The 25723-nt window shown below is 45.4% G+C and overlaps 1 protein-coding gene across 3 annotated transcripts in view; it reads right to left on the bottom strand.

Moving 5' to 3' along the window:
- Window positions 1–25723, bottom strand: part of Sulf1 (Extracellular sulfatase Sulf1) — a 104400-nt gene that overhangs the window by 16680 nt on the left and 61997 nt on the right. For all 3 annotated transcript variants that reach the window (XM_078182253.1, XM_078182255.1, XM_078182254.1), the window contains exon 4: window positions 4063–4384. In XM_078182253.1, coding sequence (XP_078038379.1) covers window positions 4063–4384 — 322 coding nt within the window. The remainder of the gene's footprint in view (window positions 1–4062; window positions 4385–25723) is intronic.

Here is a 25723-nt window from a genome sequence, read left to right as displayed (position 1 = left end):
AGATTATATAATATATGTATAACATCAATGTTTCAGTATCTATTTACACGTTTGCAGACAAATTAAAAATGTGTGGTCAAAACAGACGATAGCGACTGAAAAAGTAGTAAAGCCGTGTTTAACGGGTTCTGGCAACACCAGCGGTTTACCAATGGAAACAGAAAATCTGTGCAACTTCGACTGCAGCGCGAATTTTACTTGTGCCGAGCGATTCCGCAAAACTGTCGGAACACCAGCCGAACAATCGGCTCGCTGTTCGCGCGTTGTACCGCGGGACAGCATCGAGCATTCTCTTTCGATCTGTGTGCACAATGCGATGATGAACGGCGCTCGGGCATTCTACGGGCCGCGGAGTATATCGGCGATTCTGGCCCAGTTTCGCGGGGAATCCGGTAATGAATGGCTCTCGGAGAGAGAACTCTGTTCGTTTTCCCGGAGCGAAGAGATACGCGGCTAGGACTCTGACTTGTCGTCTTGTTGGGTACGGTAACGACCCACATAAAGGAGACGTTGCGACGACCTGGGAGCTGAGAATGACGCTCTACGTGCTCGTGACTTCCTCGACCGAGTAATGACATCATCGGGAGATCAAATTCTTATAAAATTCTTGCCAAGGCTCGCTTCAGAAAGTAAAAGGGGCTGAAAGTGGCATTAGACGAAAGAAAGGAGTCCTTCGTAGTGTGGTGCTCGGGATAGTGGAACCAGTTACTACGGGATAGCCGACTGCTATACCTTTCGCTTATTCTCAAGCACAATTAATTTTACATTTATCGAATAAGACATATTAATTTTCTTTATTTCGATTGCATCAATATCAATGTTTAACACTGATTTCGCGAAACTTTTGGTGTGAAGCTTTCGAAGAAGTTTAAGAAAATACTAAACGAATGAAGATCAATGTAAAATGAATCGTTCTAGGTAAGATATTGCAACATTAATATCGTATTGGTAAAACGTATTAAAATTACAGACAAACAAAACAGTGATCATTTATTTAAATTCTTGTTTTTAGCTCCAGGTTCAGTAATTTATTACGTAACTTCGACTAACTTTTTCCTTCTTCTATTATTCAAAGGAAATTTGACACTTCTGTCATGGGAAAATGTATATCGGCAAAAGGAAACTTTGAAATCGACTATGAAGTTCTTAAGATGTGAAATTGATAAAGTTCCTGGAGTTCGCCAACAGGGCACAGTAATTGGCTCCCTCTACCCTATATCGTTCGCCGATCAGCCAGGAAATTTTTATTGGACGGAACGGAGGAAGAAGGATCCGGGAACGGTGCTTATCGCGGAATGGTGTCTAACAAAAATACTGGCCGTACAATGAGGCAATCTGTAGTCCCCGGGGTGAACAAAAGATCCCTCGCGAAAACGTCACGCGTTTCTCTCCTCGTCGTCTGATTCGTAGTCGCCAGGTACTCGCGTCCAGCTAGAGGAGAGAAGAAGACTGAAGGGAACGGAGAGCCTTGTATGCGTGTGTGTACACGCACCTGTGTGCGTTTTTTTTCTTCTGTCGCGGAACAGAGACAGGTGAACATAATACCTGCATCACGGCTGGTACAATGACGGGCGTTGGCTGTGTCCAGAGGGGCGAGACCGAGACTACAGAGAGGGGTGCACGCGTTTTTAGTGCTTTTCATCGCTCGCTAGCTCGCTCGCGCGCTGCGACCCGTCTAGGGCACTCCATCACGCGACGATGACACACCGTCGCTGCAGTTATCTATCCGGTTGTCTAGTCTAGAGTGCGTCTCTCTCTCTCTCTCTCATTCTCTCTCTCTCTCTCTCATTCTCTCCTGCGGCTCTCAGCCTCCGCCTTCTTTCTTCCGCTCGCGTGTCCTCGGCACGCCCCTCGAAACCCGTCCACGAAACAAAACGGCCATTCGCGGATTTCGTCGGAGGCCTAGACAATCCTCGGCGACCTTCTCCGGGTCGCGACGTGCCTCTCGACCGTCGAGAATCGAGCATTGTTGTCCGCAGAACCGCGCCGGACGTCGGACGACCGGCACGCGTTTGCTCGTTCCGAGAAACCAGCCTTATTGTCAGGAAGCGCGCGTATGGTACCGTTGCGCGTACGACATTGTGAATGGAAATGACACCCGCCGGCGCGTTCGGCCATCTAGAAATATCCACGCGTGTTGTCGTTTCCGACCCCTTTCTCTGGGAAATGCCACCTTAACGCTTCGACTGCCACGTCACCCATATGCGATAGACGAAATCATTTTCTTGGGTTTGGAAATTCATCCTTATGCAAATCTGTTATGTGTTTCTAATTTTAATGGGATTCGCTAAACATTAGGATTGTAGAAAAAGTAAATGTTGTTACATAACTGAATATAACTGAACTTTTTAATTTTGATTTCACTGGATCAAATACTTCAATTTTCACCAATTTTTGAAGTAGTTGGAGTGGTTGTCAAAGTCTCGAACCTCTTGACTCAACTGGATCTACTAAAAAGTGAGGTAGGTAATTGACCTCATTCTTATAGACTTAAGCGATATAAAATATAGTTTAAAACTGTAGTTTAAAAATATAGCTATAAATCCAAAATGTAGGTTAAAACTGAATAATTTGTTCAAGAAACAAATCTATGCAGAGGCGTAGAGTATCGGTAGCAATTGATGTAATTAAAAGCATCTAACGCGCAATTCTGCGGCTTGCATCCCGATTCCCCTAATGCATCGCTTCAAGTCCCATCATGCGCACGAAACCGTAGAGTCAGACAACCGTCTCGAAGGCTTTGATAAATTTAATTCATCGCTCGGTGGCACTCGAGATGCCTCGGGGCGGCCTGCGAATGGAGAGAAACGAGTACAGCTCTGTCTGTTTACCATTTCTTCGGGTAGTCGTTGACATTTCACTTGCTTCCAGTTCTCCCATTCACAATGTCGATACTAATAAGGAGTCTCGTGCGACGGACCCTAAAATATTTCATTTGCCTGCGTCGTCGTCGTCTCGCGAGCTTGTGTGCTCCGGGTGAAAGGGATGAAGAATCGTTATACGGCCGGATCTTTAGAAAGTCAGAGGCCTGATGATACGGTTCCCAGCGCAAGAAGGTAAATTGCGACTAACGCGAGTCGGTGAAAAGCTCGTTTAAAGAGGGGCGGGCGGTACGTGTGTAAATAATAATGCAGCCAGTTGGCTGCAATCGCGGAGCTCGAGACCCATTTCGCGAGAAGGAAACGACTCGCAGGCGGAGGAGTACTGTCTGGTGTTGGCATGAGCACGCAATGCCCTATGGGGCAGTGGATCCGTGGAAGCAAAGGGCATCGGGGCCACGCCTACTTCGAACACTTTATACAATAGACTTGCCAATCAGTTCCGGCTCAGTGAGACTTCCAAGACTGTTGCTATTTGGGTAATTACAATATTCGATCTTCTTCAAAATATTAGGTCGTAATACAAGCAATGGTTTTTCTGAAAACAGTGTTACTTATGAAGAGATCAAATACTTAATGTACTTAAATATCTGTAAATAATTATGTCAAAGTAAAGACTGTCTCGCTTAATTGCAGGATGCAGGAGCTATGCAGATATTTATTTTGTTCATAATCGTTTCTTCAAATGTTTTTAGTGTTTTGTAAATCCGTAGTCTAATTACTACTAAGCGTACTGTTAATTATTTTGGAAAAATATTTAAATGTGGTCCAAATTCGACAATCCTCCGATATGTTTCTGTTATCAAAATTTAAATCAAAAGTAAAGCAAGAGTAACAAAATAAACAAAAACCTTCTTTCTTTTCTACTGCTAATTGATTCTTACTAGACTGACCAAGGCAAAATATCCACGTCAAAGAGATCTACGAATCCTGTTTCAAAAAGGTGATGCCGGTCGCTACGATTTCGCAAAGATCACCCGAGAGGTAGGACGGTGTCGATCGGAATTAGTAAAATCTTGCAGACAGGAAGCGCATGATTTAACTACAAACAGATCTCCGATCTCGGGCTAACGAGTTGGCCCAGATCCGGCTGCTGCTCGGCAACGCAGGGCAACGCAGCAAGACAGTCGAAGGACTGGCCGGTAACGAAGGCAAACACAATGACAAAGTTTCTGGTACTTACTGGTGAGTGGTGACGTTGAAGAACAGATGGGAGAACTGGGGTGCGGAGTCCTCCGGTCCATGCGGCGCCGGGAAACTCGCGACGAGCATCACCGGCTTCCGGGCGAAATTGTGTTTGCTCTGTCTGAGAAAAGCCACGCTGTCGTTCGCTATCAGGTCCGGATAATAGTCCTTGCTGTACTCGAAGCCGTGCTTTATCTTCTTCCCGTTCATGTTCACGCTGTAGTTGTAGTACCGTGAATTCATTATGAGGCCGCCCCACTCCCGCCATCCCGGCGGTATGTATAGGCCGTTGTACTTGTTCAGATACTTGCCGAAGTACCCTGAAACGTGTGTTTACGATAACGTTGGATTCGATTCGCGGAGAGAGACGAATCGCTACAGCGAATCGACATCTCCGCGTGTTACCGTGATCGTCTTGCTCTATGCTCTATCTACATCTCCCTCCCTTTGCCTCTCTCTCTCTCTCTCTTTCTTTCTCTCTTTCCCCCTCTCTGATTTAATCCCTAGACGACGACGAACGCCGAATGTAAGCGCAACTGTTCTCCGAGTAAGATAATAATTATAGACGCGACGTTTGTTTAATTAAAATCAACTGGGTGTGTTAGTAACTTCAGCTGTAGATCGCAGCTGTGCGCTAACCGGGCAAATATAAAATAATAGCGTTTGCTAATCTGCAGGAACTCTTGGGTACTGCTTTGTGTCCCCACCACTGCGTGGGAGGGGCTTCCTGATCCCCACCATATCATTCATATTCAGTGGTTCTCAGTCTACGTTTTTTTTTCTATTATAAACTCTTTCGCATTTGTAAATCTTACACAAGATAGAATATTTTCCTTGTATCAATAACTTATAACTTTGATGCAGAAATCAGGCAAGTGTAGATTTTAGTAACATTATGCTTCAATGAGAATTTATGCATTTCTAAACCTTTCAGCGTTGATAGAAAAAGTCGTGTGTGTACCTGATCAAAAAATACTAATCTTATTTCTAAAATCTGACAATTAGAATACTCAAAGGGGGGCCTAAATTAAGAAAGAAAACTGTTATTTATCCAAATTATTAAGAAAACGAGAACTCCTCGAGCGTGGTCACCGTCGATATATCGTTGCTCGGCATTAAAAGGGTTAAACGTCGGAAAAGTTGTTTGATCGAAATGGCAAAAGGCTGTTAAAAAATGTTTTACTCGGCTACGCTCTGGAAAGATAGAGTATGTTGTCAAGAGGTTAATCACTGGCTAATGACGAACAGGGCGGGAACACCAGTTTTGATTTCTTTCATTTTGTCGGCTGGTTTTTCGCGGATTTCGTCAAAAATCACGAATCGGTGTACGCTATCGGATGAATAATGACCGAAAGGCGTGGCCGGTTCCCTAAGCCCGGGCATAACGAAAAGAAAAAGACAGTTCTGCCCCGGACTATCGCAATAATAATTAATGTGCTACGGACACGCTCGGCTCGTCGCAGGAACTGACTCATGTAACAGATCGATTACCGCCGCTGACGGTATACTTTTATTTCGCGCGGCTCGGACCCGGGTTCCTCAATCACCTATACAGATAATGCGTATGGATGTTAACCAGCTGAATTATCATCGAACATTCAATTATCGCATTAAACGTAATTTTTCATTATCGTTACCCGTATGCTCGTTTTCCGAGATTCGAGGCATGACCGATTGGAAAACACAGAGCCAAGGTTTTGTACGAGACGGTTATTGGTACGCTAGGAAATTAATGTACTTGTAAACATTTGAAGCATTTCGAGCTACGTTTAAGTCATTAAAATTACTTAAAAGGGCCGTGAATGTTTGCATGGTTTCTGTATTTTGGAATAAGTCTAGATTGCTGTTGTTTGATATTTCGTTAATTATTAGTTATTAGTGAATCGAACTAGCATCCCCATGTTATGTTATCTTCCTACTTCAGACATAGTATATCTAGGTCAGATTGATTTAATAGATTATTTTTACTTAAAATTAAAGTAGTACAACCGCTTATTGTGTTGTCATTAATTGCTGTGCTTTTGATTTGTTTCTAGACATAATTGATTTTATATTTATCGAATAACACATATTTAATTTTTTATTTAAAAATAAATCAAATAAAAGAATAACGAAATTTAAAATAAATGTGAAAATAGTTACGCTCGCAAACAAACTAAAAGCACAGCAATCGATCACTATCTTCTAGGTGTATAAAACGCATCAACCTGCTATCAATTACATGCAGAATATTTTCAGCAATTGAAAATCTTTACTGATAGTAGACGAATGTTTCTAGTATTATTTCTACACCCGATTTATAAATTTCACTCCATTAAACGCGTTTGATAAATCGCGTTCGATCTGCCGACACCTTTCCTCACCTTTTCTCAGCGACAGTCGATCAAAGAAGCGGTATCGGCAACAATAAATTGTAGGAGTCCGCGAAGGGAACAATAAGGTAATGAAATTTGCACGTTCCCAGCTCCTCAATCTTCCCCCGAAGACGGGGTAAGAGGAAGGGCCGAGTATCCGCGGCTTTTCTTTCCGGCGTGGCTCGATAAATCAAAAGGCAATCCCATTTTCCGCCGGCTAGCCCCGGGCGTATAAACGCGCGTCGGTCAAGATTCATCTTGCCGGACGTTGAATTATTCATAGGGGTAAAATCAAATAATTAATTCAGAAGTACCACACCGGCGTCCCTTTCGCCGTCCCTGCGGCGTTTACATACCTGTACCGGTAGCCGCGGTAGGGCTCGCGATCGTTCCTATACCGCGGGCTTATTTATAACAGCGGCGCGGGCCGAAGTCGGGTCCCGGTCTCCGGGCCAGTCCCGGGCCAGTCTGGGGGCCGGGGCAACTTTTTGCCGGGCCGGGACCACCGAGCCGGGCCAATCGCATTACTCTCGTTTTGCGTTAACCGATGACATCTCAATAAAGGGCCGCCTTGTCCGCTAAATATAAAGAACAGTAAATCTTCCTGGAACCGGGCCCAGGACGCTTCCAGCGAAAATTCCGACGCGACGATCTTGCTCGCGGTGCCGCGATCGATTCGAGATTCCTCGCGGTCCGCGCACGAAAATTACTTCGAAACTTGTGCGCCGAGGAAATTGGCTACGACAATTATGCGAACTATTTCTGCGTCTAGTCTCGGAACTCGTCTATCGAAGACTGTTCGCGCGTGTGGATCGATCCTCTCGTTGTCAACATCGAAATCGCTGAATACGGAACTCTTGATCTTTCTTGGACACGTCGGGGCCCGCGGCGAACCCGAAGAGAAAAAAGTGTCGCAGATTAATTAGCGACGTCGTTTAAAAGTTTCCTCGATCGGCCCGGCCAGATACTGTCCGGCCAGTTTTTGAAAGCGGGACACGTTTCTCACGGAACAGGTTTAAAGGATCACGGCTGATCCGCTCGGGGAATTTGCATAAACGACCATTGCCGGGGCTCGGTGGCCGGCCGCTTCCACGATTGCGCTTTAATTGTCGATAATTCGGGCTTATTGAGTGGCGTGCTGTGAATACGTTAGCCGGCGAATACGACGACGTCCGGTGTTATCGGTTAATCAAACTAATCGTTTCGGGACAGCCCGTGCCGGGGCGTGACTTATGCAAAGTTCCCTTTGAGAATAATTGTCGGCTTGTAATTATCGGTCCTTGGTCTACGCGGGTAGCACCCGGCCGTTTACACGTGTTGGGTCTTATACATTTCAAACGTCTTTGATCTTCCACAGAAGATTGCTTAGAAATGAACAATAGGGTGTTTATCTCAATTGATGACTTCCGAAAGAACAAAGATACTTTATTAACGACGAGAACGCAATCATTACGGTATCACTTTTAGAATTTCAGTCTTATAGTATCGTTATTCGAGGAGAAGTTTTGCAATACTGTGATGGTACTTTTTGAATAAGGGAAGATGATAGATTGTCCACATGAGCTCTCGCATGCAATTTTGATGGCTTAATGACTGCAAGTTATGCCATGAATATTCTAGTGTTGCGTTTCATAGAAATCCACCGATTGCCCATCACTTCTTAAAGCAACCAATCAAGATTGTATCGGCAGCCAATGAGGCCGAAGACAGAACAGCTTCCCGACGATCTCGGTGTCGTAAAGCTATGGAGACTGTATTGTTTCTCGCTATAAAAGTTTCGTAACTTCCCCGGGAGATGAAGAAAGTTTATACTGATAGCATAACTGTATTGTTCACAAACTGATCTATCAAAATGGGTTCATGTTTGATTCGATTATCGGTTAACTCTCGAAGTCTCGCAACTTTTCCATCGGCCGGATAAGAGAAAAAGGATTTAAGGAGGCCGCGCGCGTCTTGCGAAGCAATTTCTTTGAAAGTACTCTATCCCGTTGAAAGAAAGGAGCCCGCGCGTAATCCTCCGGGTTCCCGTACGAAGATTTCTACCTCCTCGAGAGACCGGTGTTTATATAACGGATCATTTCGTGTGCATTACACTATACCGATCTCCGTGGTTCTGTCAGCGAGTTCGTCGCGTGTTCCCGGGGTCGTTGCTACGGGCCGCTTCAAGTGCGCTTTACATGGCGCTGACTTAGCGCCAGCCTAAAAATACCTGGATGCACTAGGCCAGCCGTAAATATCAATTAGATTGTTATCGCGAACCGCGGTGCATGCGAGGAACGCGAGGACCCCGTGTATGTGTTGCACGAAGCGCCCCAATAACGATCGAGCAGAGCAGGTAACGAGTCTAATTGCCGCCTCGTCATTCCAGTTAATCACCGTCGTTCGCCGCAACAGCATCGTCCCCGAGAAAGAAAAAGTGTTATCGGAAAGTGGAGGTTGGATCTCTTCGATCCTGCCCGATCCAGGTTGAAGACTCTGCGGTAGCTGATCGACTTCGATAATCCGTCTTCGTGACCATTTTGTAGCCAAGCTCCTACACTTTGCTGGCTGCCAGCGTTGGAACACGGGAGCTTTGACCCTTGCTCCCTTCTTCATCAATCGATGCTTCTACTTGTCACCTCCGTTCCTGGGCTCGGAGTACAAGTTCTTAACACTCGGGTGTTTGGATGTTAACTTGAACGTGCAACAGCAATCTAACCATTTCGCAGCGATGCAAACCACTTCGTTCTTCAGCATTGCGTACGATATATTGAAATGAAATGGCAAAACAAGGAGTTCAAAGTCCAGTTGATCTTATGACAGCTATTTCGATCCGAGTCCATTAGCATGCCAGGCTTCATCCGACTTCTCATTTTCCAGCAGCCAATTTCAATCGCATTCATATTAGGTCTAATGAAGCGATCGGTGTTCCTACGGCGAGCGAGCCAGAAAATGGTCCTAGAGAACCGGATAAGTGAGAATTTTAATGGAGGTAATGAACCTAGCCTAGCCGCATGAACTTGCTGACTTAATATTCACGATTTAAACAGCACACGTTACGACGGCATTAAAACCATAAGACTTCAGCCATTCGGATCCACCAGGATATAGTTCCCAACTGCCTGGGACTGCCTTTCCAATTACACGCGTCACGGTCCGCGCGCGGCGATCATTTTTCACCTGGATAGCCCGTTTCAGATTATAATATATCACGATGGTTATCCGGTCTTTCGTCTCGCGAGAAGCAGACGCCAGGGGAACAACCTTCGAACGTCGTTCCCGATTCTACCGCGGTTCGTCCGCCTCGGTGCATCCCTTTTCGCGAGTCCGGCCTGGCCCATATTCCTTTTGCTGCATAGTGTGTATCCCGCTGCATCGATCGCCATCGCCGCCGCAACCTCCCTGTGGTCGGCGACCATTCGTTTTGTTTGCTCGGACCGAAGCTCGGCCCCGCGACTGGCGCCACGATATCACGGCTCCTCCGTCGTCCTTTTGTCCCGCTTTTGTCGGGACAGACCGACCGACCACTCGATCCCCGGCGGGCTTTTTACGGTCCTGGCCTCGTCGCCGTCAGGACCCGACGTTGTTTCTGCAGTCCTGCTCGCGCTTAGGCTGATTTTTCCGCGCCGTCGACCGCGACACCGCTTTCCCCGCTTTCCCCGGGCTCAAGAAGCAACAGGTAACACCGTCGCATCGGCCGGGTGTGATTATTCGCCCCCGCTTTCCGCTACTCGCCGTCCAAGCATCCCAATTGACCACTTTCTCAGGCATCCTTTCTACGCTGAACTTTTATCATTGTACACGTTGTCCACTATTCAAGACAATTCTGTGACTATAAAGATTAAATGCCGCGAGTCACAATTTAAACAAATTTAAGTTAATGCCTTAAGTTGGCTGCGGCATTATAGGATTCGCTTATTTATCAGAAAAAAAAACGACGTGAAAACAATTTTTACAGAGTTAGACAAATTATACAATTTGAAACGGTGCTATTATCTCGTCCACCAATGTTTGAATACTCTATTATTCAAATACATTTCACACATTATCACCTCAATCAATGACAATCTATATATAATATTTGATTCTCTGCCATTTGATATAAATTATACCTTTTCCTCATTTTAAAGATCAGTATTTACCCACATATGTGAATAAATTTAATTTAATTAAATTATATAATATTAAGTATATTGTATCTCGTTAGATCCACTGTGTTTGGCTTTGCGTACTTGTTAATCAATCTGTCAGATTTATTTATCATAAGCTTCGTAGCTAAGGGATGAATTCCGCAAAAGAATATAGATATCCATTTATTTGTTAATTATAAAATACTTTGAGATGAGAATGAATCAGAATGATCTTGGTCGTTCAACGCACAACATTGAACTTCCACTTTGGAAGAGAGAAATCGTCCTATATTGGTGGGTAGACAAGACGCGTCGAGGCGGATCAAAATTAGCGACGCCCCGTGAATTAGCATATCGAAGTATGCGCGCGTATTTGGAGCATCGCGATGCGCCAAAGCGGGTAATACGGAATCCGAATTATTTCGGCTGGCGGTATCGTGCGCAAGGTATATTAACCCCCTTTTCGTATGCCGACCCGGCTCTGTGTGTCCCGTTTATGCGATCGCCGGAGGATTTAAGGGTGGATCGCATGTCGGGTTGCAGCCGGGGTCTTAACGAGCCGTTTAACGATCACCGCGTGCCGCCGCAAAAGAGAAAAAGGGCTCGTATAACAAATAGGGGATTTTATGTTCGACGCGAATCACCGGTTATTACGCGAAACGTTCGTGATCGCGAGTGGCCCGAGTCGAGGAAAAGTACTCGGGTACGGCCCGGGGTCGGCATGGACGATGCAAGCACGCGAGCCAGTGTGGTTGCACGAAAAATAGGTAGCCCGCGCATAGACAACTAGCAGTCTTTGCGCTGAAAGTGAGTTGATTACCTTTGGCAGTCACGTATCAATACAAATCATCTTGAAACCATTACGTCCATTTTGTAACTTGGGTTGCGGTTAAAGAGCTATTTGCTAAGCTTTTCCTTGCAATTGTTCCGAGTGGGTGTGGCTTCTTCGCTCTTAATTGTAAAAGAGCTACGGCAGTGCTGCATTTGCAAACTGTATTTATACCTACATATTTTACAATCTGGAACTCTTTTTGGAGGCAGCAGTAACTCATGGAGCACATTGTGTCAACATTTCTACATCCTTTAATATTATATAAAAATTTGTTTCCTTCGACTTTTTTTTTATCACGCAGTGGTCATTTTGATTTTTCTAGCAATTAAGAAATCAAATGCTTAAAAGTAAAATATTTACGACTCGTTTTTATTGAGCATGTAACTTCTACTTGAGACAGGTAGATAGACAGGTTTTCCTTTTCATTCTATCACGTCCTCGACTATTTAAAAATTAAGAACCAAAGTGATCTGTTACACACTGATAAGTTGATTTTTCAATTCCTAGAAAAATCAAAATGACAGCTGTGCGTTGTGGAGAACTCCAAATGGGCGTAGCTTCGCTGCTCCTCATTTTAACACTGCCAGGATAATGCTCCACAAGACACTTCGACCATGATCGAACCAGCTGCTTAGAATCTATACAGAAGCTATAGTTTTATGACACGTGAAACATTCGCGCAGACATAAACACATGTTGCACGAAGAATTGGTCTAGCTCATTGAAAGTTAAGAGCAAGAAAGCCACGCCCACTCTGAGTACTTCATACAAAGAAAATAGGATAGTGCTGTAGGTAGTCAGCGTTCTATTGGCAGTAGCACTCGCGATCTTGCCGTCTTTCTTTCATCTCATATTATAAAAGCATCGCCCCAGGGGCTACCTATAAAAGCATTTCTTCGTGGTAAAAAGCGCAAATTGCTCTGATTCGAATTCGTTTCCGTTCTCGGGACACAGTTCGCTGTTCGATTCACGTTGATACATAAGGAACGTGATCGCGAGCAACAGCACCAGCACCACCAGCCAGGTAATTATGTACGTACGCCGATCACAGAGTATTCGCTTTGTTCTTTGTTTTGATCCAAGCGAGAGCGAGCGAGTGTGCGATTACGGCGTCGTTACGGCACTATTATTTTTCTCGGCGGCTATTATATTCAATCAGCGCGCGACGCTCTTCTACCGGGCATTAATCATAGGAGCCGTTCCTTGACAAGTTTCATGGTACCGGCCGGTCGTCTCGCGATGATCCCGTCATTATGCAGTTATCACGATTATGCAGATAATAGGCCTCGATTTGTCTTATTACCGGTGCGAGTAGTCTCGTCGCATCGCGGAGAGATCCTTGTCGCCTTGTCTTCCGGCTCCTCGTTGATCTCTCGATTGTCTGCGATTTTTACCATGCGCCAGGCAACGTCGTCTGGCAACCTGGCAATCGTTCCATCGAACGCACAAAAACGCGACGAACCGCGTCACATTGCCAGATACATTTGCAATGAATCGAGACGATCTATCGATGGGAGGAGCTACGATGCGTGGCTGCACCTGCGACGCGGAGACGGCCGATTATCCGTTCGCCTGTCCGCGACACCCACGCGAGGCGCAGAGCTGTTTGACATTTCTTGGAATCCGAGAGTAGGTGCTTCGGAGCAGACACTTTGCACGTGTCCCGTTCCCTGTGTAATCCCCCGGCAGATTTCACACGTAGGTGGCAAGGAATGGTCCTCCGGTTCGATGGGATACCGGCTACAATATAGGAGAAACAGGAAAGACGCGGGTTTCGAGTGTCTGACCATCGGGAAACAGTTTTACGAGTTGAGGAGGTCCTCTGTTCAACTTTGTCGTGCAGTAGACACGATTGTTTTCCATATTCTTCGACGGTGAGTTTAGGTCGATCGATCAACCTCGATTTACGATCATACGAAAGCGATACGTACAAATTTTGTGTGCGCGCATCGTAGACACCTGGACGAGAATTTGACATCGTAGACCGCAGCGATGGTCCATAATTTTTATATCTAGACGGCGAATTATTATGCCGTTTGTTAAACTCTTTAAATATTTTACTACTTCTGATTGCAATTACTCCATTTTACCATGAATGCATAAAACTCACATTCTATTTGTAACAGTTTTTCTGTACTCCGCTTTTACATCATTCTCTCCATTTCAAGCACCACCCACTGTCTAATCAAATTTTCTCCTTACAATTCCTCCTGCTTTCTTTTCCACCTCCACTATTGAAATCAGAGAAAGCCTGATAATAGAGCGAGATTCTTCTTTAATCGTCTCCTGAACTGCATTTCTTCTCTGTTATTTCACACTGCATAGCAATTAATCGCATCCAACGTGGTTATGTCAGGTTGTGTGTAAAATATGATACGCTGATCCTCTCCATCAATTTTTTTGAACGTTTTTTTGAACATACGTCTAGTTTTAGGGATCGGACCGTTGCTCTATAAATTACAGCAGGGCGAAATAGTTGGCATCAAAGTCGTCGCTGAATAGTTGCCAACAGCGTAGCACGAAAAAGAGAACAAGACGGCTCTCCCAGGTTCTAGGATACAGGAGCATATAGAGCGGCATAGTTCGGATTTGTTGCGGTTGCAGGTCTTCCCAGCAATTCCGCAAAAACTGATTAAAACTCTCTTAGATATTAGCCGCGAAGTTTCGTATCGATTGTTCTGCACCCTTTATACGAAGTGAATTGAAGCACCGTTGGAAACGAGATTGTCGGGTCCTGAAACCTCCGGGAGACGGCAGTCCCGTGGCAGCTGAAGGTGTCGCTCGTTTTCATCGAATCGCGGGTACGTCGCGGGCCTTTTGACGACGTCGCCGTAGAGGGTCGCCGAGCGCCCCCGATGAATGCACCGATCTGCAGCGCTGCACCTGCACCGTGGGGGCCCTTTTGTGAGCGGCGTGTGTGCGACCCTCGTGTGTCTTGCAGGGCGAACGTGTGGGTGCCCTGCGTTAGCCCGACTCGTCTTCGACCTCGTCTCCTCGTCCTCTCCTCCTCGTTTCGCCCTTCAGCAGCGCGCGGTCCGCCTCGCTTCTGTCCTCCTCCTCTCTCCTCTCCTCTCCTCTCTTCTCTTCTCCTCGTGTCCCACGAGCACTCGAAAAACTGGCGGCGCGTCCTCTCGAGCCGCAACAACCAGGAACAATGCTCTTCCACGGGTCTGCGCTGCGGCGCGATTTAAATTTAGATAATCTCACCTGCACGAACCCTCGCGCGCTACCTGCACGCTGCGTGCACACACCAACGACGCTGCTCGTTGCTGCGACGAATAGAAGGGCGCACCCCTGTCTGGCCGAGCCTCTCGTGTGAAAATTTCGGCTCGCGGGTATCAAGATGCAATGTGCAGCAGACTTGCTGCTTTCTGATGCACCGGGGACAATCTTACCCGTGACACCTTTTGTCCTCGGGGCGAAGGGCCCCCGAGATACCTTGTTAGGATTTGCTCGATCTACGTAAACCAGATTCTTACGCGGACCATTCGAACTGTGCTCTGACCATTCGAACTGTGCTCTGACCATTTTACTACGATACCATAAACTTATATCTTGAGCGCGATTTCTTAGTCGCTGTCCTCCAACAAGATAAAATAGAGCGTTTCACACATACTTAATGCAGACGTGAAAATTTTATCATAGAGCAGGCGTCCGTAACCTTTTTGGCTGCGAAAAAAAACTAACAGATCAGCGACCCGATCCAGCCTCGGCAAAGATGAAAGAAGGACGCTCTTTCGAATTATTAACATCTGGTTTATCTGAATCTGATGGACAGTCTGTTACATTCGAATTTCGGATTACACACTCAGTTTACATCCTCTATCTCTTCATATTCAGCCGGTCGGCCGGTGCGGCGCACCCTCCCTTGTTGCATCACATGTTCATGTAGATGCGATCCAATGGATCCTGCGAGATACGCGAGAGCATGCAGTCTCCACCCGGAGTAGAGTAACGACTACGTCAGCGACGGACGGGCCGCGGCGCAACAACAGGAACCTGGTCATCCTGATAACGGCTAGCGAGACAGAGAGAGAGAGGGAGAGAGAGAGAGAGAGCGGATGGTCCAGGATCCCGACGGACTTTCGTGCGATCCAGTCGCATCTCCGCTTGTATCTGTGTTCCGATCCCCTCTCCCTGTTGCATCGTGCGATCAGCTCCATGCAACATAACTTGAATAGCGCGCGATATCGTCTCCGCGGTTCTTTGCTGGCCCCCTGAGATACTGATGGAATCCCTGCTGCCCGGCTGGGTTTCGACGCGGATCGGCATGCCAGACTCGCGATATTGAAATTCGAAATTGCGCTCCGGGATCCAACTTTCCGTAAAAAATTTCGCGTCCCGCGGTTTCCGTTCTTCCCCCATGGGGGTAAGCCGTTGATAACTCGAGGAAACTGGCTTCGCAGATTTATGGAAATATCCGAGCGAGGAACGTGTGGAGCCGCGCGAGGCCCGCGTCCAAGACCGCGCGGTGCCCGCGCGCGAACCTCGCGAATTACGAGACAGCGGCTCGAGGAACGCGGCTCGAACAACGCGATGTATCGTTTACTAGGATCTCCTCGAGTCATCGCCGAGCCCCTCCGTCCGCGATTCATGGAATACCTGTCCGATCGCCATATACGACATCCCGGAACCGTGCGAACTTGCAAGCGTATAAGGAGATTTGTTTTATTACCGAGCCGGCTAGCCAGCCCGGACGTGTCGGCGTGGAAGTTACCGGCGCGGCGCCCGTCGATGCGAAAATACGGCCGCGAACAATCGGACACGCTGCCGGCACGTAAATTCCGCGCAGACGCAGCTGAATTTCCTCCGGAGTCTAAAGCGGAGGTTTCTAACCCCCTGGCAATGGGGAATTTCTAAAGAGAACACCTTTACAAGCGCAACCCGCGCATAAATCCGACACGTACTCTTCGGAGGAAGCATCGTTTATGTTCGAAGGATGAAAATTATACTCGAAATTGCGAACGGGTGATTCGACTAAATGAATCGTCTAAATTACGTGTTAACTGTTTCCTATCAAGAGAAATTATATGGGGGAGGTCTAACGTTTCTCAATCATTATATGAGAATTGTAACCCTGCATTAGGATAACTTTTTTTTAGCCCTGAACGAAAACATATTAAACTGTACAGAGTCAGATATTGCAGGATATATTATACTAAATATTTTATACTAGACAAACACAGCTAATTGATTAAGAAGACTATGATGCAAATAAAAAATATACAATATGATTACAGTAAATTACACACTTTTCAAATTGATTTCAACAACTAACTGGTTAATCGTATCAGGTAAAACACAAAGTGACCATATCTTCATGAAGAATCAAAGTAACAAAACTAATGTTGCTGCTCTTGATAATGTAGAACCTACCTAATTGATTCAATGAGGACGCAAGCCTACTGAAGTAGATGCTATTGGTTCTCGGAATTCCATCGAATTGTTGGCGTCCGATTGTCGTTCGTCGCAAACTACCGATCTACATATCCGTTCCAGAGATCTACGATCCGACCAACTCGCTGGAATTTTCTGGAGACGATTCTTCATTCCAGATTTACTCCCGAGAACTTCCAGTTCGAAAGCATTGTAGTTCGGGGATTTAGGATGTTCGTCCCCTACTTCCAGCGAGACTCGCGAAATTGGGGTAGCTGATTAAAGCCCGTTCCCCTTTGAACTTTTCCCTCCGCCCGAAGAACGTAACTCGGATAGCCTACTTTGCGGAACACTTGCCGGCGAACCAACGGACTTATCTCCAAATTACGCTTGAAATTACACCGCTGTTAGCTTCACCGGTTCATTATGAGAAATTACGGCTGGGAGCCACTCGTTTTATGCATACGTTTAACGCGCGATTTAATAACCGATCTGGTCGAGTTGTTCATCCAAAGTATCATCCTCGTTAATAGACTGCGAATCTATGCGCGTCTGGGACAGACGCAAATTCTCATTAATAATCAGAAAATAGTACGTTAAAATTTGAATTCGCAACGTAAACCAGAATTTGCTGTCAACTTTCATACTATAATTTTTTAAAACCACAAAAATTTTAGCAACCCAGGAAGAACACGCTTCCCTCGTCCAGATACAATCCAGACTAGCTGGTCTTGGCGGATTTATACGCAAATAATGTATTGCATTATATTGAGATCTACTTTGTTATTTAATAATAATAATCAAATAGGTAATTCTGACCCTTCGGCTGTTTATGCCTAAACGCATAAATCTCTATATCCACCGTTATCGTCTTACTTGAACAGTCGTAGCATATCCGTATCGGCGACCAGCATTAGCACCGAATTCATGGTTTATCTGTTTCAAAAGCGGCACCAACATCTCGCGGGAAGATCGAGTATCCTACCAATGAATAGACTATCGGCGCTATCGGCTGCTTTCTCCGCATTTTTCTCTCGAAAAATCGCTTGTTGTCGTTACGTAAAGCTGGAGCGCTATCGACGACAAGCTATCGTCTCGCCGTGGCCGGGGTGTAGCTAGCAACAGGATCTTGTAAATTAGAGCCGGCCGACTCCGTATCTCAGCCGGGTCCGCGCATAGATCCTGCGCGGGCTATCTCTCTCGTTCGAAGATTATTCGTGAAAGTGGCCCCCGATGAAACCGGCCCCCGGTCGCATTCGAATTCTCCGGGCAACATCGTCGTCGATCACCTGGCGAGAGGTGGGGCGGGCCCCGGGTAGCCCATAAGAAAAGAGATCACGACCGGCGGAGGAACGCGAGCGGCGACAAAAATCTTCTCACGATCGTGACAGTTCGACCCTTCGACGGCCGGAGCTGGAGACAGGCTCCCGTTGGGCGAGAGAGCCCTTCGTGGCCCTCGCATTCCCTTTAACCACGACGGGGCCGCGTCCTCTCCTTGTCCGTACGTGTCTCTCCCCGTTGTCCGTACGTCTACACCAGCTTCTCTACGTACGACCATATTCGACGAGGCCAGGACGTTGCTCCCTGAAAGGCGGCAGGCTTCCCCGGCCTTTAAGCCGCGTCCACATCCGCCGCTCTGGCGGCTTTCCAAAAATTTTGCGAACCGACGACCCGGTCTCGCGACCACGATCCGATCGCTCGTGAAATAACACCCGATAGGTTCGATGCGCCACGCGGAGCAAAGTCGCTCGGTCAATTATCGCGCCGTGCGGCGCCTTTCATCTTCACGGATCGGTTGCGAACACGCGTTCGACCGGTATCGATCCGGGGAAAAAACTGATCCCAAGCGACAATTGATCAATTCGCCGGGTTAGTCGTCGTTCGGGCTCGTCTTCACCTTCGACGGAATCGGTTCGAATCGCTGATCTGCATGCGAAACGAGATTCTTCGCTATCAGTTGAATGAAACAGAAAGAATCAACTCGATCATGATCAGACAATGATGCAATGAAAATAAATTACCTAAGCTAGAAGTCGTCTAAGAAAAGAATTGTTTTGTTGCTAATAGAATTTCCTACCGCGATGGACAAACAAAGATCCACAAATCAGCCACAGATGCTCAGCTTATAGAGTCCCGTGGCACCGTCTATTTCCGTCGGCGGAAGCCGAACCGATTTTAAAAGATCGATTTGCCGAGCAATTAGCGGACGCGCGAAAATGAGCGGCGGGTCAAAGGTGTTAAGACGCAGCGCGTCTCGTCTCGGAGTCCGTCGGCTGTCGATTCTACGAGGATCGGACCCGCGAATAATTATGCGGGCGCGGGCGGGCGGGCGGGCGGGCGCAAGGAACGGCGCAGAGAAAGAGAACTGGTTTCGTTATCGTCGTCTGTTGTACACCGAGTGTCCCTGACCAGAATACCGGGGCTGGCAGGCCGGGCGACAAATTTTCTTCGCTATCTTCGCAAGAGGATCTTGTCACGCGCGCATACGTTAGGCCCTGGCCTCACCTTTAAGCTGCGCTCGAGACCCCACGAGCCGTGCGACGGGCGTGAAACTAGACCTGAATTTGCCGATGCTAATTAGGTCCGAGAAACTAGTCGGCCGAGTGATCGGCGAGCGTTGCACTCGCCGGAGGGTGCGCGAGCGTGAATCTTGCCAACCGATATGAAACCGGGATACGAAACGTGCGCGACCCCGAGCCACCGATCGGGCCTGGATCGTTCCCGATCGAAAGGCCACGGCGATCGAGACCGTTTCATCGAGATGCTCTCATTTCTTTTTACATGAAAGCGAAACTGCGACTTAAGGCAGCGTCGCTGAAACGACGTTCTTTTCTGGCTGCCTCGCGAACATACCTTTCGACTATATTTGGGTCACGAAGATGAACATTTATTTATTTATTTATGTGTATGTATGGGTAAGCAATCCTTTGTTACAAGCAGAGAAAATACTTTGCAATAGGTTGACAGACGAGCAATATGTAAACATATAACGAATCATACGCTACATTAAGCCATGCTTATGTATTATGTATTACTACTACTATGTATATTTATGTATATATATGTACATGTATATAATTAGTTGAAAGTGGAAACAAGAGATACTAAACGCGAGCGTCGAAGAGTTAAGAATTTAATAAGAGGAACTGGCCAGTTTTTGTCGAAAGAATTCCTTTTTCTAGATCTAGCCGTTCTAAAGTTAGCATTTTCATCAAACTTTAGATGGTGATTTCATCTCTTACGGGTTGAGTTACATCAGTTAAGACATAAGCGGGACAATTACGATAAAGATATAGGTGGACATAAGCGACGCGGTTCACATGTTAATTGGAGTTAATTAAAATGCTCCAGATATAGGAACCTAAATATAGCTCAATTTATTACTTTATCTGAAAACTTAGAACAATTTTCATCCTTCGTTAGGCGCTTCAAGGACGTAATTTACTCGAATTGCAGAGAACGAGGTAATAGATCATTTCTTTATTGCATCAGCATGTTATCTACTATTTAATTTTTTCTAATTCTAGTTAACAACTCGAATGTTCCTTTTCAGAGGACAAAGAAAGATTGCTGCTCACGTATTATTTTTAACAAATTCGGTGCAAAAGGTCCATTTGCCAAAATGTTTGAATAAAATCAAATAAGTAATAAAATAAATAATAAAATAAATAATAAGACGAATAATAAAATAAATAATAAAACGAATAATAAAATAAATAATAAAATGAATAATAAAATACATAATGAAATAAATAATAATAAAATCCGATCGTACAAGCGCCAACATTCAAAAACGTGTTTTTCGTGTCAGTTGATCGAGGGGGGGGACAGAAATATTTCACGAAGCCCACGCGGCCACCCCGACGATCGACGATCGATGCTCTCGTCTTTATTAAAGCCGTTTCTCCCCCTGTCCCTCTGAGTTCGATGCATAATGCAGCGACAGGAAGTAAAACGCGAGTCGTAGCCAAGGCAACGGTATTGCCTCGATTGTTCGACTGTCCTTTCGCGTTTCTCCCGTCGTCGAGAGGAACGGCATCTCTCCGCTCTATGCAGAAAGGTTTCATAACGATTTTTCCTATCGGAACAATGAACACGGTGTGTTAGGTGATTTGTATAATACGATCGATACAATTGTCTTGGAACCTTGATTGTAGGGTACACGGTAGATACCGAGGTTTCTCGACGTTGAACGCGCCAAAGGTGCGGGTTGACGAACTGGGTGCCCGGGGCCCCACGTTCCACCCCCTTTCCCCCTCCTTTTCTTCCTGTCGGGACTCGGACAATATACTGTCGCGTATATTTGCCCTTGCAATAGATCAATGTCCCTTTCTGCTGACTGTCAATTGACGTGCCTACTGTGTACCTTGTTCTTCATGCTAATGATAGGTGTACCACAACTTGCACGAACACTGCATATTTCGGTAGAATTTTAATGGACGCTTGAGAATGTTGTCACATGAATCGTGATAATTTATTTTGTACTTAGCGAGTGTAACGAACGAAAAAGTTACTGAACAGTATTGCCGAACGTTACCAAATTAGTATAAAATAAAAGAAAAACAAGAAAAATACCTACAGAAAAAGAATCTATCCTATATAGACATTAACAATTTAATTAAGTTCGCTTTAAATGAGATCGTGTTGCCAATGAAAAAATCAACGTTCATAAAATATTTGTTAGCTAAACTACCTACTCTGTTTATTGGATCTAATGGAGCATGTCTATAAACTGGGTTTCACTGGAGAAGTGGATATCTAGGATCTCTAGATAGAATGTTAAAATTGATTGAGACTGTAAGTCTGTAACAGGTAAATTTTCCTTGCACAATTTCGTATAGAAAGCTAAGATCAGAAATAGTATGCCTATCCTCGAGAGGTTGAATCTTCGCAAGGTACGTTGTAACCATAGACAGTACAAGCCTGTCTTAAATGCTAAGTGACGAGTTGACTTTTTTCAATTAGGTGCTTGTATTTGGTCATTGTATAGTATATTGTATAAGGTATATGTACCGTGTATATAATATTCTACAGAGTTGTTTGCATTTTCTGTTGTTTCTAGGGATAAACTCCAGAGTGTTCTATGCTAATGTAATGCTAATTTAAAGCTAATAATAATTTACATACCCATAATAAGTTACAGCTGAGTACATAACTTCGATTGCGAATCACACAACTGTTTTTAAAAAGTTCAAAACAGTTCACAATCAGCCGGTTCCTCCAATTTCCGAACTTCATTTATTCGTAAGTGTGAAATTCAAACGAAGAATATTCATAAGTGTTAAAACACCGATTACAAAAGGACTACCACGGATTACCAGATAAAATCTGGCAGGCGATTCGTTGACCTTGCGAGCGTGGTTTCGACAGCGTCTTTAGCCAAACTTTCTTCGCTTTACGACGCCCTTCGCGGGCCGCCGAGTATAATGATAAGGCCACACACGCGTCGAGAGCCGCGCCAGGTATAGAACAGATTCACCGGGGGATAACAAAAGGACCCGTGGTCGTCGATGGCTGGAAGTGTTGAAAGCGAGAACGGGTAGGTAAAACATTCGGTAGCGTGGCTGACACCGGTCGCCGGAACCTGTTAACTGAAAATGCCAACACCGCCGAGGACGAAACGCGTCGTCCGGCGAAAACGCGCAACGCATTTCCAGCTGCATTATCATCCGCAATGTCAAGGACCTCTTGCCAGCCTTGAGATAAATAAGACAATTCACGAGGTGTTTAGAAAGACAATTCTTCGATTTTGAAAATACGATATCAGGGTTAATTCTTCTACACAGAAAAGAAATACTGAATTCCTGGATTTTGATCTCGATCGAAATAAGATCCTTAGATTTAGATAAAACACCATTGGAATCGCATTAAAACAACTATTGACCCACTACTTAAACGGGGTAACACTCCAGTGTAAATCTTTGCTATTAATTTTACAGTCTACCTCTATGATTTATCTCTACGATTTATCTCTGCAATCAATCTGTACAATCAATCTCTTTAGCGAATGTCGACAGCGGATCTCTGCAATCACCAGAACCGTCTCTTTAGTATCAAATTAATTACTTCGCTTCGAAGTAGCATCTTTACACTTGTAACCCGTAAGAATAAAATTCATCGTTAAGTAACACCTTTAAAAAGGTGGAGCGATTAATAATAATAATAATCCAATTAGAACGCAATCGATCTTCATCAATCTTTGACTCTGACAAAATGAACATATTAAATCGTTCGAAAAGTAATTTCGTTCTTCGAAACACATTTGATTGGGTACTTATTCTTGAGAAACGAAATTACTCTCCGAACCACTTAGTAACTTGTAAACGTTGTAGGTAGAACTTTAAAAAATAAATGAAGAGGAAGAAGATGTGAACAGTAAAATGCACGCAACGATCTACAGGGACGATATAGTACAGATTGATGCAGTTCTTACACGTTTAAACTAAAAGAGACATTTACAAGATTGTCTACTATTGGAACGACGTCGCCTATACCTGTTTGTAGCGGATCGAGGGGGCGATACGGAAAAACAGCATTTCCCTATCGATCGATCGGAGTCGACGGTCCCGGAGCGTCCAAGAGACCGCGTCGTTGGTCGGGGATATCTTAATAAAGTATCTAGATCGATGTTAATGGATCTCGCGGGAGCGAGACCGCGGTGATCGACGTGCCGCGGATCTATCTACTTTCGTTCGACGGATATCAGCCTATGCAAATCGAACCCGGCCCTGTTACAGTTATTAACTCCGCGGCTCCGCTCGTGGCATCTCGATCTTCGCTTCTCGGAAAGGGGTATCACGCGACCCGCCGTGTGCTCCAGCCCGATTCCCAAGCTGGCGTGCAACAGAACCGTTCCGAGAGCTGGAAAAATCTACGAATCGCCTAAGTATAGGCTCTAGTCGATTTCTTTAAAACGGGCCGGCCAGCCGTCATGAGAACTCGCCCGTGTACGATAGCCACGGCGAATCACGTCAGCCTCCGCTTTTTCCTGTTTCCGCAGGCCGGCAACGCCACACCGTCTCGCACACTTCCACGAATTTATCTGCACTGGAACCGTATGTATTTCGCCGAAATGGAAGTACAGAACCAGCTTTTTAATCGCTATACAAATCGGACCATTCAAAGTTTATTGCTTTCTTAGAAAGAGAAAACCTATCGATTAATTATGAAAAGTCGGACAATCTGTAAACTCTTTTTTATGGAGAACTGTTATGGACCATTGTTACAGTCCGAAAACAAGTCGATCAATTGGGGAAAATATTCATCCAGTTATTCGGGAAGTAGAATCAGTTACTTTTATTGTTCGATAGGCTCAGTGTCTGATAAAAAAGAAATACATGGTATCGCTTTAAAAGAGATCAAATTAAGAAGTAGAACAATATTACAAGCTCGACCAATTTCTTACACTTCGTTGAAGTTGTCGATGAAGAAATGGAAAAACCTGCCATTTCCACACTTACGCGTTTCGTAACGGGAATAGAAATCCATTCGATCGAAAAAAAAGATCATACTTTCGTACGATCTCTGGCGCACCGCTAGTTAACCCCGGAGTGTGGATGGTACTCGTGATTCTACCTGGAAAGTGAGCTATGACTCAAATAATACGATCTAGGATCAACTCGCTGTCAGCGATTCTCTGAACATCAATTGGCTCGTATGACACACTCAATAACAGTGTACACTCAGCTTCTCAATTTACTAAAGTGACAGCTGTTCACTTTCCTACCATCCCCAATTTTCATGTAGATATTCCTGAGTCATTCTTGTGAATACAGTATACGGCGAAGTCCCCAGGTGTAGAGCGTTTAAATTTAGAGCGCTCTTGTAATTAACTCCTCCGGATCAGGGAAGGCGCGTTGGATAATGCATGGCAAGGTCTCCGAACGGGATCTAGAAAATTTCTGGCGACTTTAGAGCGGCGATTAAAAACACTGGCAGCCTCGCGTATCTCGCGTTTATCTGCACAGCCATTCGGTCGGTTTATTAACACTTTTAGATAGAGGCCGGACAGTCGGGTCGACTTGGGCGTCCGTTGCGCGACTCCGATATCGGGCGAGCACGCAGAGGGCGGATACACACACACACACAGCCCTTATCCAAGGGCTATTCTCCGCCGTACAATTTACGTGGCTTCTCGCATAGCTGCGCTTAAAACCTAATTTACCGATATCAGATTTTCGCACGGCCGTGACGGTCGGGTAACATGCGCAGGAAATGGCTACGCGAGAAATCGTGCGAGAAATACGGGCCTTCGCGTCCCTTCCGGTCGCCAGATATCCCCAGGATTGCCCATTGTGACCGGAGAGATACGGGGCTGCTTTTTCTCCAAGAAAATTAACAGGAAGACGCGATCCCTCTGTCGGAATGGGACTCCTAATTATTTTAAATGAAGTGTCCGGTGGAGGGTCTCTTTAACCGCAATGCTGCCGTCGGGATGTATAATTTTCTGTGAAGCTGTAATACCGTTTTAATCGAGTTAGGTGGACGTTTGGCTTTCCTGTACACTATTACGCTAAATATAGAGACGGTATTGCCGTTTATAGACTGTGGATTTTATCTATTTCTGACAAAATTATTGAAACCTAGAAAGATAACTTAATTCAATTTTGTCGAAGCAAAACGATGAAATAATTTCTGTATGCTGAAAAAACCTCCATGTCCGAAAATACAGAATCCTAATTAGGATTTAGATATAACTGCGAGTATACCAGGTACAGTACCTACTGTCGCTTAGCCTCGCAGTTCTTCCTTTTTCTTTAAATACAGTTATGTACATACTTTTTGCTCTACACGAGTTTTTTATTTCAAATAACTAATATCATTTCGTTAACTATTTCTCCGTTTGCGCAAAAATCGATGGCACGCTTCAACTGGTATTCTAAAATTTTGACAAACATTGCACTGTACTATTCCAAAACGTATTCGCTGCTATTGAACGCTAATCGAATCCGCTACGAAGGTTCTACATTATGCACGAAGTTTCCTTTC

This window comes from Augochlora pura, chromosome 6, assembly GCF_028453695.1.
Source record: "Augochlora pura isolate Apur16 chromosome 6, APUR_v2.2.1, whole genome shotgun sequence".
Lineage (NCBI taxonomy): Eukaryota > Metazoa > Arthropoda > Insecta > Hymenoptera > Halictidae > Augochlora > Augochlora pura.
The sequence above is the reverse complement of the archived record's forward strand: the minus strand, read 5'-3'. Positions and strand labels throughout refer to the sequence as shown.